Source organism: Phodopus roborovskii, unplaced genomic scaffold, assembly GCF_943737965.1.
Source record: "Phodopus roborovskii unplaced genomic scaffold, PHOROB, whole genome shotgun sequence".
Lineage (NCBI taxonomy): Eukaryota > Metazoa > Chordata > Mammalia > Rodentia > Cricetidae > Phodopus > Phodopus roborovskii.
In genome coordinates, this window is record NW_026126448.1 from 2,601,562 (window position 1) to 2,617,861 (window position 16,300).

Genomic DNA, 16,300 nt, shown 5'->3' on the forward strand with positions numbered 1-16,300 from the left:
CTTTTTAATATTAGTTATTTTAAGGAAATAAATTCACCACCACCACCACCCTGGCCCCACGCATGACAGGCCAGCACTTCACTGCTCAGCTCTTCCCCAGCCTTACATAGTAGACTGCATGGTATATGTGAGCTCCGTGGCTGGCAAGCATTTTGTGTGTTTGTTGTCTAGTTTTCATGGTAGGGATAAGTAGGGATAAGTTTTTATCCCACTTTGGAAATGGGGCACCTAGTACTCAGAAAGTTACATAGCTAACAAGTAGATGAATCAGGAATTGAGTCCTAATCTTTTAATTCCAACATCGTAGTTTGTATACCTTGCTTTATTTTGTGTGGAAAACTAATGCTTATAGAAAATGGTAGGAAAGGGACATGATAAAATAGCAAGTAGTATTTTTAAGGCTGTTACATTGATCTTCAGTATTCAAATGTCTGTCCACTCGGTGCTCACAACCATAACCCTGAAAAGTACAGGCACTGTCTCCATTTTTTCAGAAATAGCCAAATGAGAACCCAAGAAACTAGCTCCAGAGCTTAACTGCTACTCTTGATTCTTAATAGAGATAAACCAGAGTGGAAATGCCACAAGAATCTGTCCAGTCACTGTTAATGGAGCAAATCTACTACATTGCTCCTAATATCTTAAAACATTCTTCAGAGCCCAGTGTGGCAGGGCACACCCTTAATCTCAGCACTGAAACGGCAGAGGCAGGTGGGTCTCTTTAAGTTGGAAGTCAGGCTGGTCTACATAGAGTTCTAGTCCAGCCAGAGCTACATGTTGAGACTGTCAAGAAAAGAAGAAAAGGAAGGAAGGGAGGGAGGGAGGAAGGACTGACTGATAGGGCCTAAGAGAGATGGCTCTGTGGTTATGAGCATTTGTGGGTACAGTTCCCAGTACCTACACTGCCTGCACACAACTGCCTCCAACTTCAGCTCCAGGGACATAATGGTTTTTTGGTTTTGGTTTTGTTTTGTTTTGTTTTGTTTTTTTGGGGGGTCCTCAGGTACAGATACCAACATACACATAATTAAAAATAAAATAAGTTTTGAAGAAAAGCATTGTCTAATTAATAGTCTTGTTTAACTTACATGAGTTGCTGATATGAGAACTCAGCTGTTAATCATTAACATTAATTCATAAACATGGCAGAAAGGGCCAGCCTTGCTTTTTATTAAGGAAGTACAAGAATAAGCCAGGTGATGGCTTATTCCTAATTAGACCACATTCTGGATGCTGACACAAGAAAATTCTAGGAATTCAAGGTCAGTCTCAGTTACAACTTTGAAGCAAGCTAAGGCCACATAGTGAGATTTTTATCTCAAAAACAGTGGAAAGAGGGAGGAAAAAAATCTAAAATTCCTAAGGCTAAAGAAAAACAATAAGTCAAGCAAAAATTAAGACTAATCAATGATGATGGACTCTGGAGGAAGACCTGATTAGGGAAATAAAGGGACTAAGCTCAGTGGGCAGGGTGCTCGCCTAGAATGCATGAGGTTCTCAGCTCAATCCCCAGCACCCCATAAACAGGGCAGGATGTTGCGTGCTCGTAATCCCAAAACTAGGCAGGAAGACACAGGAGGATCAGGAGTTGACGATCATGTTTGGTTATATAAGGAATTCAAGTCCAGCCTAGACTCCATGAGCACCCTATCCCCCATCCTAAGTAAAAGGGTGGCAGAAAGCAAGTTTTTAAAGTTTCAAGTAGCTCAGTGCAGCCATACATTTTATGTGGGTAAAGAACGAGTCCTCTTAGATTTTTTGTATAAAATCTCCTTGGTAACAGGAAATGTCTTTAGGGAAAAAAGTTTGAAGTCATGCAGTTGAGAAGTTTAAGTGTCATGGCTGAATCCTAAGAGATTAGCAATTTATAGGATTACCAGGCCCTGGTGGCAAGCCTTTAATCCCAGCACTAAGGAGGCAAAGGCAAGCAGATAAACCTGACTTTGAAGCCAGCCTGGGCTACACCGAGAAACCCTATCATTCGGGGGAAAAAACTCATAGGATCTGAGTAGATGTTGGTGAAAGGAAAAGAGCAACTCTAAATTTAGCATTCCAAATTTAGCATTCCTCAGAATGTCCTGGAAGGCATATTAGATTGTTGGACTCTCAGATTATGATTTAGTGGATCCGGTGTAGGATCTAAGGCCGCACAGTGTTTGATGTGTATTTGAAAATGTTGAGTCTCCATGAGACTTCAGATAGGTGGCATTTATTACTTCAGTGAATTCAGTCTGCTCTAAGGTCAGACCTTTCTTTAGAAACCTGATTTCATCAGTAAGTGAGGCAGTACCTTTTAATTGAGGTCACAAGGGCTGATAAGTAAGGACTGGAATATTCCTTTTCCATTAACTTTGTCACTGGGCTTGAATATGAGTCCTTCCTGGGCACAGGCCCATCTTGACCTCAGCTACCTGGGCCATGGGCATGGTTTTCTAAATGAATATGTTTATCAAGCTGAGGTCTGGTTTGTCTGGTTGGGTGGCTGTATGTCTTTTGGAGTAACTGCATACCTATGCTTTTGATTCATTGTGTGTAAATCTTTCAGTGTGTTAAAGAGCATAGTTTTAAATCTCAAGAAATAGAATTTGTCATTGAGTATGTGATGGGTCACAAGACAAAATGAAAGCTACTGTTTTTTTTTTTTTTTTTAAACCATCTCAAATTCAGGTCCTAATGTTATATCTGTCCTGCGTGCATGAATGATATAACAGTTATCGTGAGCCAGGGATGATGCCTATAGTCTGATCTGTAGATGCTGAGGCAGAGGATTACCTGTACTCAGGAAGCACTTCGTGAAGAGTATTGACTACCACAAGTTGCCTCACACACTCGAAAATGAGAGATTATTAAAAGAAGATAGAGAAGGTAAAGATGCATTTTAAGAACATGGTGATCTCTGAAAAAAGGGTATAAAACTGTGTCCTTAAGTCACTTATATAGAACACTTGATTTCTTATTCTGGATGAAATTATCACTGAGCAGAACCACTCTGTTGGTTGCTCATTAGCACAACAACTCTTACAGTATGTGTTGTTACTGTCCTAAGTTTAGTGATGGGAAAACAAGGACAGGGAGGCCTGGAGCCAAGGTTTCACCCAGGCATTGGTTCTTGAGCAAGTGGGAGATGGGAAGGATAAAACTACATCCTACCTCAGGGCTCTTAGCATCCTAAGAACTTGCATGGCAGACAGGCAGGAGTAATGTGCACCTGACCTTTCAGCCATACTGCTAACACCCTCCTGGCATAGATGCTATTGGGGTAAACTACTCTCTGCCCACCTGTCTCAGTTATTAAAGCTGAGATGTAGGAGGCTGGAGAGATGGATGACTTGGTGGTTAAGAGCAGTTGTTATTCCTGCAGAGGACTCTGGTTTAGTTCCTGGTACCCTCATGGCAGCTCACTGCAGTCTGTAATTCCAGTTCCAGGGATTGGATATGATCTTATGGCCTGTGTGGGCAGTGCACAAATGTGGTACCCAGACACATACAAATAAATCTTTAGGGAAACCAAAACGTGAAAGGACACAGGTGGTGGACTGTTCTGAAGACTGAGTTGAAGAGTTTAAAATAATGCTAAATACAGTTCTGAGTAGACACTGAAAAGTGGGGAGTGCTCAGAAGTTTAAGAGCCTTGGGTTGAGTCCAAGCTCCTGACTCCTCCTCAGAAGCATTTCTAAACTTGTGAGCTGGGTGGAGCACTGACTGCATTGCCCAGACATTGGAGCTGGTTGGTGTGTGAACTCCCTCCCTGTAGTGCCTGCCACTAGTAACAACACTCTGTTTCTGGTTCCCTCGTTTACTCAACTGTAACAGTGGCACTAGGACAAAAAACTGAAGACTAGAGCTGGGCATGGCGGCCCTTGAGTAATCCCAGCACTTAGGAGAGTGGGTAGGGAGAGTGTTCAAGGGCAGCCTAGGTTACAGAGTAAGACCCTATCTCAACGAAACAAACATAATGAGGGAGGGAGGGGTGGAGGGAGGGAAGAAGAGGGATCGTGAAGAATGAGACTGGTAGTGTGGATTACTACTGAAAGTATGTAGTGTTGGGCTGGGGAGATGGGCTCAGTGGGGAAAAGCACTTGCCACCAAGACTGATTGAATTCAGTCCCCAGAACCCACATGAGGAAAGAGAGCTGGCTCAAAAATCACCTCTGAACTCCAAGTGCATGCACAGAAACAAATGTTTTAAAAATTATTAATTAAAAATATGTAGTTCTTGGTGGCGCACGCCTTTAACCCCAATACGCAGGAGGCAGAGGCAGGCGGATCTCTGTGAGTTCCAGGACAGCCTGGTCTACAGAGCAAGTTCCAGGTCAGGCTCCAAGCCACACAGAGAAACCCTGTCTCAAAAACCAGCAACAAACAAAAGTAGTTCTAAATACTTGAGAAAAGTAGACAAAAATGTCTTCCAGGGGAGAGAGCCTAGAAGGCTTCCTGGAAGGAGTGATGTTGGCTGTGAGCCCAGAGGCTTGGTGGTACCTTAACCCTCTAATAGACTGGTCTCTGTCTACTAGAGAGCTAACCAGGTTTTGTGGGCCCAGGGCTTCAAACGCCTGTGGGTACACACGAGTGGGGATTCCAAGGTCTGGACACACTAGTTTTGTGGTTTGATAGGCAGCATTCTCGGGCTCTTGTTGATCTCCCTGGACTCCAAGGTGTGTGCTTAGAGAAAGGGGGAAATGTCACCTCTTCTCTGCCAAGCAGGGATGAGTGACTACCCAGATGGAGTACTTGGGTGAGTTATACCCAAACAGGGCCAGAGACTACAAGTGGAGTGGAACCATAGAGCGAAAGATGAGAGATGCCTGGCTTGGCTCTACAACATTGTCTCTGGAATTAACCATTCTGTTCTTCAGTTCTGCCAACTGCAAAATGGAGGTATCTGTGGTGTTTCATAAGTTGAAGATAAGATTTTGTGTAAAACGTGTGACTCAGAGGTTGGCATGTTGAAAACACTTGACTTGGAAGACTCAGTCACGATGTATTGGGCAGGAGGCTCATATTGCACAAGCACCTGGGAGGCAGACCCAGCCCAAACGGTGCTGGGAGCCCTCAGCCCCCACAAGACAGCCTTGGGGAGGTCCTGGGTCCAAGAGTTTTCAAGCTGGCCCCCTGCCTCTTATCTTTGACTGCACTTGTATAAATGCCCACAGTTGCCTGCTGAACTGCACTGGTGGGGTGCCAGAGCCCATTCTTCCTTAGTGGTAATGTAAAATGCTGACACACATGACCCACGGAGAGAGGCTGTGGTGTACTGGTCCCTGCCCCATCCCACCGCCGAATCTTGCTGATCTGTAAACTGGTGACTGGCCTGGCCTGCAACCTTCATCCTCATCCCTTCTAGCTCTCTGCAACACCCTTCCAATCATGCTCAGTGCCTGTCTCTTGACCCACTTGGAAGCAGTTAGCCCTGGAGAGGGGGTGAAAGAGTTGGTTGGTAAAGCCACCTTTGCCAGGTAGAACCCTGATAAGGCCATCGCCACCCATCAGTATAGGGGCGGGGCGAGGCTGTAAGCTTGCTACTGGCCCAGGACAAACTTGGCCCTTGCTGTGTCCAAGGATGGGTCTCGACCAGTTCGAGATGAGATCCCAGTCTGGTTCTGGTAAAGTGGATGTGCCCTTGTCCCGCAGGCCTGTTGCAAGAATGTTTGTAAGGGAGGTGCTCGGCCAGGGCGTCAGGGCGGGGAGGAGCTGGGCCCGCCCCGCGAGGCGTCCAGGTGCAACCAGGGAGAGTCTCTGCCTCAGCTGTAACCACGAGGGGCCGCCAGCGCCCTGGTCCCAGCCAGCCTGCGTCCATGGCCTTCCTGACCACCTGGAAGAGAGCAGCATCCAGGAAAAGAGACTTCAGGTACAGGGCAACACGGGGCGGGAACTCCGTGAGAGGGTCATGTAGTGCCCATGGGAGGGGAAGCGTGGCAGCTGGTTGAGACAGCAAGTCACTGCTGAGCTTGGGGATAACTGCCACCCTAGGACAGCCCAGGGCTTTCTGCATCCCCATATGCTCCCTACTCACCTGCATTCTCTCTGAGCCGGTTGGGGTCTAAGGATCAAGAGATGCACCTCACTCCACCTAAGCCTAGCTGTTAATGTGCTGGGCTGGCCCTTGATGCTTGCAGGGAGAAGGGCAATGAGAGCTCTGTGCCCCACCCCCATCCCCACAAATGCATCATCCTTTTGGGTTGAGAAGGAGGTCCTGGTCCCCAGCCCCAGTTGGGATAAATGTGTACCAAAGTGCTCCCACATTCAGCCCTGTAGGGATGTGTCATTGCTCTCTTCTGGGTGTCACTTATCCAACTTCCCCTGCATCCTGGCTGAGTTCATCCTTTAGGTGTGTTTGCTATCAGAAGGCACAGTCCTGATCTCCTCGAAAGTCCTTCATACTTACATAGCTGCTGCTCACACTGCTGTCCCTGGGATCACACTGCTGCCCTTGGGAGAGGGCAATCCAGCTCTCTTCCATACAACTGTCCTGAGCACCCCTAACAAGCCACAGTCATATTCTACATCTTCACCCCCAAACCTGTTACTCATCCTGTGTCCCCATCTCAACGAATGACACCCTCATCCACCCTGTTGCCCAAGCCTGAAACCTGGGAGTCATCACTAACACCTCCCTCCTCATCCCTTCCCTAGTCTCCACATCCTGCTGATTTTATCTCCAGGATGTCTGACTCTGCTAGAATTCCCAGTGTCTGCAGCCTTCGCTCTGCACACATCCTTCCTAAAGTACAAACCAGATGCGTGACAGGTTTCTACTTGGAAACTCTTCAAGGGCTCGGCATATAGTTTAACTAGCATGCAGGAGTTCAAGGTCCAGTACCTAGTCAGTTCAAGTTTGAAACTGGCTTGGGTTACATACGTCCCTGTCTAAAAAGAAAGTAAGTGCTCACAAAACAGCCCATGACTGCTTATCATCTGGAAACTAAGGTAGTGGCAGCTGCTTTGTAGTTCTCTTACAGCTGGGCTGCGGTTGCTCAGATCTGCCTGGAAGAAAATCTCGCCACTCTGACACTTTATAAAACTCAGTTAAGATATCCTCTTTCAAAAGTCCCATCTGAGTCATTCCCTTTTTTAATTAATTTATATCATATTTATTGGGCTGTTATGCACACACATGTCACAGTCCATGTGCAGAGGTCACAGGACAACTTTCAGGAGTCAGATCTCTCCCACCATGTGGGTTCCAGGGATTGAACTCAGATCAGCTTGGCTGCAGATACCTTCACTTGCTGAGCCCTGAGTCTTCAGATCCATGGCACTAACACCTTTTTCTCTCTTTTATGGTTCTCGTTCAATCTTTCAGTGTGCTCTGTGGAACACTTGCCTTTCTTAAGCGTTGTGTGAGGCATTATGGTCACAGTTTGAGTTCAGACACAGAGACCTCTGCTCTTGGAGACCATATTCTAGAAAAAGACGCCAACACTTCTAGAGAGAGAATAGTTCCTGTAAAAGCCCAAGGTGTGTCTGAGGGAGCAGAAAGGGGCCTGGAATTAAAGCTCTGAGGAGCTCAGAGAAGTAGGCTGGCCATAACAGAGGGAACAAGATGGTTTCCTACTGTGAATTAGAAAGCACCCAAGGGCTCTAGGCAGGATCTTCACTCTGTCTAAAGGTGACCATGCTACCCTAGAGAGAAACAACTCTCTAGACAGATCACCTCAACTATAGGTCCTGGCCATCTGCTTCTTTATACAAGAAGATGAGATGGGCAGGCAGGGTCCATTTGTCCCCAGGGCTGGGCAAAAATTGAGACTCAATATATTTTGGTTCTAGCGATGATACAAGGAATGATTTCTGAGGAGGACAAGATGCCCTGACTGACATAATGAAGCCTGGTGTGTCTGGGTAGATTTCTCCCTGTCTAGGACCTGCCTGAGGGAATTCAGCTGTTCTCTATCCTGTGAGCAGATACTGTTGTATACATGCAATGCTGTTGTATGCATGTGTGTTTCCTGTGTCATTGTGTGGAGAGGCCAGAGGCAGGGAAAGCAGAAGGGAGGCACACTGATAACCTAGGAGAGGGATGCAGGGAGAGATTAGGAGAATGGAGGGGCTGGGGAGAGAAACGGAGATGAGGAGCAGGGCTCTGGTCAAGTAGAAGCCTCTGGGTGAGTGGCCTGCACTGCCATGCCTTCAAACTTCAGCCGTTGCTGGAAGACAGCACTGGGGTGTGGCTGGTGCTGAGTAAAGGCAAGTTCACTTCCTTCTTGGTGGGACTGTGAGGAAATCTTCCATCCTGGATCTTTTTCGTGGACAGGAGAGATTTGCAAAGTTTTCAGGGACCAGTTTCAGTCCTACAGGACTGTTGAGGAAATGCATGGACTGTCCTGGAGCCTGTACACTTTAGTAGGAGCCTCACCACCCCCTGGTCTGAAATTGACTCGGTAACCCAGCCAAACCACAGCCCCCAGGTATGGTGTGTGCTGGAGAGAGTCCCTGCTCTTGGTGTGAGCCTGAGCCAGAGGAGCCTTGGGTTGCAAGGGTCTAACCTAATCCCTGGTCAGCGCTGGTGGAGGGGAGGGAGGCCACTGCTGCGTTTGTATTCATTCTCAGGTCCTTAGAGTTGAGGTGATTTCCTAGACTTGTGTTGACTGTTTTTATTCCTGGATTGTGATCTCCCACAATGGTGGGGATAAGAGTTTGAGGGGAGACACAGCATGGGCACTTCAGCCCCAGTGGAGGTCATGAAAATCTTCCAGGTAAGCTTACCCAGCCTATGAGTACAGGAAGACAGAAACATGGGACAGTTGGGCGCTTTTAAGATCAGGGAGAAATGGGTTATTGGGGTCACAACTTGAGATGGCCAGTACCCCATTTCCTGAAAGATCCTCTGCTTTCAGGAGCTGCCTTCCTTCAGGAGTGTTCATCAGCTCACTCTCGGCCACCAGCTCCTCTGTCTCTTAATGTTCAGCTCCCTGGCTGCCAAGACCTCAAACAGCACCAGCACTGTAAAGCTGTGTACCCAGAGGCCGCACAGGCTTCTGGGAACCCTGACTTTGAGATAGCAAGTATGACTTTGGAGAGGGTGTTAGACCTCCTTCGCTTGTTGGTTGCTTGCTTTTTCTTATTGCTTTAGAGACAGGGTCTCACTGTGTAGCTCTCCCAGGGTGCCCTTGAGCTATCAGCAGTTCTGTCTGGACACTGTCTGTGCTGCTGTTCCAGTTGGGTGACACCAGAGAGCGCTAACTACGCCTCTGCCTCTCTGTTTCCTCATCTGCCAATCGGGGCTGATGTCCTTGTTTAGCTCACATTTAGGGGATCCTGTTGGTGAGACTTTATGGGTGTAGTTTCTGGCATTCCTAGGAGAAACAGTCTCACAGCAAACTCCCTGGTCCTCTCATTTTACAGTCTTTCTGTCCCCTCTTGTGCAGTGTTCCCTGAGAGTGTTTTGAAGACATATCCACTGGGACTGGGCTCCGCATCTCTGCGTTTTGATTGGTTGTGGTTTTCTGTAATGGTCTCCATCTGTTGCCAAGGGAAGTTTCCTTGATGAGGACAGACGTAGAACATTGTTAGGGATTGTGCTGGGTTAGTACAATGGTGGTTATAGGTTCTCTAAGATCCATGACTAGTCCTGGGAAGTTGACAATAACAGTAGACATGCTAATGAGGATGGGGAAAGCCTCAACCCTACCTAGAAAACCATAGGTAACTCCAGGAACTGGAGAATTAGTCTTCCTGGGGAAGAGCACACCAATTAGTTATCCAGTACCAGATGGTCAGCCTGAGACTGGGCAGGTTGTACTTATTCATTTAGGAATTTATATATGCATATAATTACAATTAATGGAAAAAAGGCTATGAATTTGAAAGAGTAAGGAGGGAGATACAGGAGTGTTTAGAGAGAGGAAAGGGGGTATTGATACAGTTATAATCTCAAAGAATAAAACAAATTCTTTGTAAATGGGAGTGCTATTAGGAGTGGCCCAGGGAACTGTGAGGATTTTAGAAGTTTCTTTTGTAAAGCACTGAGAGCAACTACAGGAAGTGACTGCATTTGAGCAGATCACCCCCTACTGGGATGACGGGGGCGGGAGGGGGGGCACTTGACTTTATGGCATGTGTCTACTTGGTTTCCAAAGGACAGAAATGTGTTTCTCTCATTCTGGAAGTGGGGAGCCCAGACACCACAGATTCCCTGTCTGTCCAGCAATCTCCAGGAGTGATGCTGTGTCCGCCCTCCCTGGTGGCAGTCACGTGTCTGTGTTGGGCGTCTTCTGTAAAAGCAGCTCTTTCCCTATTGCTAGAAAAGAACTCAAGGAAGAAAGTTACTCTGGCTCTCAGATTAGAGGTACAGTTGGTCATGGCAGAGTTGGGCAAGGCAGCAAAAACTTCAAACTGCTGGTGACAGGGCATCCACAGTCAGGAAACAGTGGGGACTGTGCACATGCCCATAAATGCACACATGTGTGCCTGTGTGTGCAGGTGCGTGTGCATGCGTGTGTAGTCAAGCACATGTGTGTTCAGGTGTATGCACATGCACCTTGTTTGTGGAGATCAGAAGTCAACCTCAGGTATTGTCCCTCAGGAGGTGCCCTCCATGTTTTTTGAGGCAGGATCTTTCACTGGGGCCTGGGGCTCCCTAATTAGACGAGGCTGGTGGGGCCAGCAAACCTGAGGAAGCTTCCTGCCTCTGCCTCCCCGGTGCATGCCACAGGGCCTCTTATTTTACTATTATCATCATTATTATTATTATCCTTAGTATGGATGCGTGTGTGTTCTGGCACTCTTCTGGAGGTCTAAGGACAACTTTCTGAAACTGGTTCTTTCTTTCCACTATGCATCATAGTGATCAACTGAACTCAGGTTGCTTTGGTAACTGCTTTTATTTTTTAAAGTGGGTTCTGTGGAACTAGGGAGATGGCCCGGCTGCTCTCCCAGAGGACCGAGTTAGAGTCTCAGCACCTACACAGCAGCTTACAACCACCTGCAACTCCAGTTCCAGGAGAACCTCTTCTGACTTCTGTGGGCATAAGTATTCACATGGTAAAAACACCTATGTTCATACAATTTAAAATAATAATAATAATAATAATAATAATAAGTTGGTTCTGGCTGTCAGAGAATATTTTTTAACAGAGTTAAAAAGTTGTTCCTAAGCACAGACCAGACCAGTGAGGGGCACCGATAACTCTGCAGATCATGTCCTTCCCCCTTATTTACCACTATGGCCTCCAAGTCCAAATTCCAAATCTCTACCCCTTCTGAACCAGGCCCCCATCTCTAGATGCTTCCACCTCCTGCCTCTGGCATGCAGGGACACCCAGCTCTGCCTTCATGCCACCAGCAAGGGCATGCCATGTGCCATCGGTTCTCTATATGACACTAAGCAGGGTGGCCCTGAGGTGCGGGCTACAGTGCCCGGCCTGGCACACGCTTCTCTCTGAACAGCCCTCAAATGGTTGCAAGGCCTGCTGGGTCCTGTTTTCCTACTTTGTGTGCACAGCAGTCTCCTTCCAGTCATCCTGGGTGTCAGGGCAGGGGTGCAGCCTACGGCTCCCTAAGCAGCCCCACGCCAGCGGGGACATGGCAGCATCGGGCATCTACCCAGGGCACCTGGCTCTGAGACCCAGGTTTTAACCCCCACGAGGAGGTCTTTCTCCGGAGCCTGGATCCTTGGTGTCAGTCAGAAGATTCCTTGGCCTCGCTTGCCTGCCCCAGGTCTACCCTTCCTCAGGTCTACCCTTAAAGTACCTGGAGACAGGAGTGGGCCACAGGGGTCCCAATCCTTGAACCTAAAATGTAAGAAGGCTGTAGAGCTCCCTTCTCTCCCCTCTCCTGGGGGATGAGGAGAGGGAAACTAAAGTCCAGAAAGGGGTGGTAATATTCCCAAGGGCTTGTAGTTTGTGGAGATGAGTACCCTCGAGGGAGCAGGGAATCACTGCTGGGGACGTTTTAGACTTGTGACTCATACCTGTAGACTCAGCACTTGGGAAGCAGAGACAGGAGGCTGGCCATGAGATCAGGGCTAGCCTAGTCTATGGATCAAGTCCAAGGCTAGCCAGGACTACATGTTGATGGACCTGTTTACATCTGAAGTATTAAGTGGAAGCCTATAACCTACCAGGTGACCTTAGGGCCACAAGAAGCTCTGAGTTCAATCTCTGATGGGCCATTCGGTGGAAGGAGAGGACCAATGTCCCCAAGTTGCCCTCTGACTCACAGGGCACACAGCCTGTACTTGCCTCTTCTCTGCAGGGAGATAGATTAAAACGTTAGAAGAGAAATGGAGGCTACTTTATAGTTACCAATTCAGCTGTGTTAGGAAAACGCCAGAGACAAGGCCAGATCTGGAATGGCAGAGCCTGAAAAATGGGGGGGGGGGGGCAGGGTGCTGCATGCCAGGGCGGGGCTGGGGGAGGCAGCTGTGGGGGGAGGGCCATCGGGGTACTGTTCCAGGTTTATGGATAAGAGAGAGGTTCACTGGGATAGAGGCACAGCTGACCCTTTAGCTTAAGCACTTCCTGTGGAAAGGGTGTCACTTGTCATACCCTTGCATACTCCATTTCTGTTACCACACTTCAAATACCCAGCTGAGCCCCTTCTCCTCTGTGCACTGGGCTCCACTTGCAGCTGCCCCTCTTGACCCCAGGTATATGGGTGTATAAAATAGCTATGCAAAGCAGACCTTTACTGATAATAAATCATAAGGACATTTATTTTAGAACAGTTCTTTGGCACACACATAATTTTAGCATTTATTAAAGGTGAAAGCAAATTCGCACACCAATAAGATGAATGTGTTTATGTGTTTTCTACTTACTTATTATATGTGTGTGACTGTTTTGCATGTAGATGTGGGGGCTAGAAGAGGTTCTTAGATCCCCAAGACTAGAGTTACAATTATAAACTATTGTGAAGGTGCTGGGACTTGAACCCAGGTCCTCGGGAAAGCAGCCAGTCCTCTTGACCACCAAGCCACCTCTGCAGCCCCTCATTTAACTTTGGTTTTTGATTTTTTTTTTATTTTTCCAAAACAGGGTTTCTCTGTGTAACTGGTTGTTTCTCTGTTTCCCTGGCTGTCCTAGAACTTGCTTTGTAGACCAGGCTGGCCTGGAATTCAAAGATTCGCTTTCCTCTGCCTCCCAAGTGCTGGGATTTAAAGGTGTGAGCCACCATACCTGGCTTCATTTAACTTTTAAAAAATGATATTCAAGTTAATAAGCAAACAGAATTTTAAAATATTTTTATATTTATTTATTTTGAAACAGAGTTTCTCTGGGTAGCCTTAGCTAGCTTGGATCTATCTATTTAGACCCGGTTAGTCTCAAACTGACAGAGATCTACCTGCTTCTGCCTCCCAAATTCTGGGGTTAAAGGCATGTGCTACAATGCCTGCTTTGTTTGTTTGGTTTGGTTTTGTTGTTTTTAAGACAAGGTCTTACCTGTATAGTCTAGTCTGACTAGAATTCACTGTGTAGGTCAGAACTGCCTCACACTTGGGCATTCTCCTCTTATTTTGCCTTCCAAGCCCTGGGGTTACAGGTCTGAGTCAACCCCTCCCCTCCCCACACATACACACACTCACACCAGCATTAAGCCACAGTTTTTGAAACTATGCATTCTAATACAACCCAACCCAAAGATATATTAGCTTGACACTAGAAATGATGGTGGAAAACTAAAGTCTTTATTTGGGGAGCTCTGTAGATGGCTCAGTGAATACATGTGCTTGCTGTGCAAGCTGGAGGACCTGAATTTGAGTCCCTAACAGTCATGTAACAAGCCAGGCAAGGTAACCCCAGTGTCGATCCCAGGAGCTTAGATGAGGGACCACGTCTCAAAGCTGTAAGGTGGAAAGTGACAGCTGAAGACACCAGGCATCCTCTAGTCTCCACACTCACATGGATGTAGCACACACACACACACACACCCTTGTTTTTCATGATTCACTGCAAGAACACCGTGTCACATGACATGCCAGCACAAGGTGTCTGAGAGTGTTCACAGTCAGGGCTGCAGTGAAATCACGTGGTACTACATGGCCAAACACTGCCAGAAATGCCTTGGATTCATGACAGATTTGATTTTGAATTAATTTTTGGTTGCTATGCATTCAGAAACCTTTTATTGGTGCCAATAATTTTGCAACCCTCACATTCAGTTATGTAACTCCATATGGGAGCCTACAGGTCAAGCATCTCTGCCCTGTGGTGGAAGGAGAGAACCAACTCCTGCAAGTTGTCCTCTGACCTCCACACAAGTGTATGTGTGTACGTGTACACACAAAGTATATGTATAATATTTACAATGCAAAAGGTTAGGCAGTGGTGGTGTACACCTCCAATTCCAGCACTGAGGAGGCAGAGGCAGGCAGATCTCTGAGTTCAAGGCCAGCTTGGCCTACAGAGTGGCAATGTCCAGGACAACTAGAGCTACACAGAGAAACCCTGTCTTGAAAAACAAACAACAACAGCAAAGACAGGTCAGGAAACAGGTGTCCTGTCAGCGAGGAAGGGAACTGGGCCTTGGGACGATCTCTTAAGTCCTCAGGGCTCCATTGTTGGCTCAACGTGGGGCTGAGCAGGTGATCTAGGCTGAGCAATGATGAGCAGGAGACTAGACCGGAACTCTTGAGGATCAGGAATGGCCTGAAGGCACCCTGCTGATGGCTGGCCGGATTGGGATTCTGACTGGCTCTTTGGGTGCCTGGCTCCAGCCTCAGGACCACTGTGGTAATGGGGGAAGAATTCTGACTCTGTTGCTGACTCTGTTGCTCGACTCAGTTTTCATCTGGGGAGAAGAGCAGAATCCAGAATCTATCCACATCACTGCTGTACTGCATGCTAGGCCCTTTTCGTCTATATATACAAAAATTCTTACTGCTCACAGTGAAGTAGATAGCATTATTTCCGTTTTACCTCTGAGGTTCACAGAGTAGTTAAAAGTGAAAATGAAGTAAGATTAACCTTGTGCCCTTACCGCCACATACAGCTTATGAGAAGACTTTGACATGAGTCAGCCATTGCTAAGTCAATCCCCTCAGAGGGAGCTTTTACCCCCAAACACAGTGTTCATAGCCAGGCACCCACAAACACACAGACACAGTGACAAACTGACCAGGCCACACCCCGAGGGATGTCCACCACAGTCACACACAGACCTCTCTTCCCGATCCTTCCCCTACCTCACACACAGTGTCCCTGAGAGGGGTTCTGGTCAAAGGAGGTAAGAGATGAGGGTCCAGGACCCAGCCTGGGACTTCCTGGGAGAGGTGGCATCCAAACTGATACAAGTTCTTAAAAAAGAAAAAAAGAAAAGAAAAAACTGGCGAAACAGACTCAACAGGACTGATGGAAACTAAAGCATCAGGACTCAGCTCCTTGCTTTCTCTCTGTGCGTGTGCGTGCGTGCGTGCGTGCATGCGTGTGTGTGTGTGTGTGTGTGTGTGTGTGTGTGTGTGCGTGTGCGCGCGCGCCTGGTTCTCTGTGTGTCTCTGTCTTGTATAACTTGGCTGGCCTGGAAGCCCTTAAGTAGTCCTTTAAGTGACCTTGAACTCCTGAGCCTCCAGCCTCTACCCACAGTGTACAGTATCCTGACTAGCTCTGTCTTTTCATTTGAGAAAATACCTCTCAATGAGAAGCTTCAGGCTCCATCCCTGGTTACACGGATAATTGTGTTATTAGGAAGGAGTGTGTGTTCTAGGCAAAAAGGAACAGTATGTGCCAGTGCCTGGGGACATGGCTGTTCAGGGCATGTGGCAGGGATTCAGCCTCATCATCTGGGACATGTTTCTAAACTCTCTCTAGTCTCTCCAGAACCACAAACTCCAGCTATCGTCAGCTCACCGTACCCTCACTCATGCCCATGCCTTTGGCTATACCGGGCCTTCATCCAGCACACCTGCCCCCTACTTCATTAATAATGCACTTGTCAAGGCTCAGCTCTGTTTCCCATCTGCCCCAGACACACATACTCATCCTCATCAGTTGCCGGTAGATGATGTTATTATGATGATCCGCTTCTCACAGTTAACTATATTTTCAAGCCCATATGTGAGGCTACCAGAGATGGGTTGATTTTCACATAGCAGCTTCTGGCCTCTGCTCACACAGGCCAGTGTAAGAACTCACAGCCTGGGAGATGACTCGGCAGTTAAGAGCACTGGCTGCTCTTCCAGAGGACCTGGGTTCAATTCCTAGCAACCACATGGTGGCTCACAACTGTCTGTAGATCCAGCTGCAGGAGTTCCCTGTACCTTCATACAGATTACACATGCAGGCAAAACAGCAATGCACATAAAATAAATAATTCAAAACAAAACTCACAGCCTTTCCAGGCAGCCTATTTTGATGTGAGCAGC

General features: G+C 47.4%; 1 protein-coding gene across 2 annotated transcripts in view; it reads left to right on the top strand.

The window, feature by feature from the left end:
• Positions 1-5,714: 5,714 nt before the first annotated feature.
• Positions 5,715-16,300, top strand: part of Ttc39a (tetratricopeptide repeat domain 39A) — a 50,012-nt gene continuing 39,426 nt past the window's right edge. The window contains exon 1 of one of the 2 annotated variants that reach the window (XM_051188450.1): positions 5,715-5,848. In XM_051188450.1, the coding sequence (XP_051044407.1) occupies positions 5,796-5,848 (53 nt within the window). In that variant the 5' untranslated portion in view covers positions 5,715-5,795. The remainder of the gene's footprint in view (positions 5,849-16,300) is intronic. The other variant, XM_051188447.1, reaches the window with a different exon arrangement.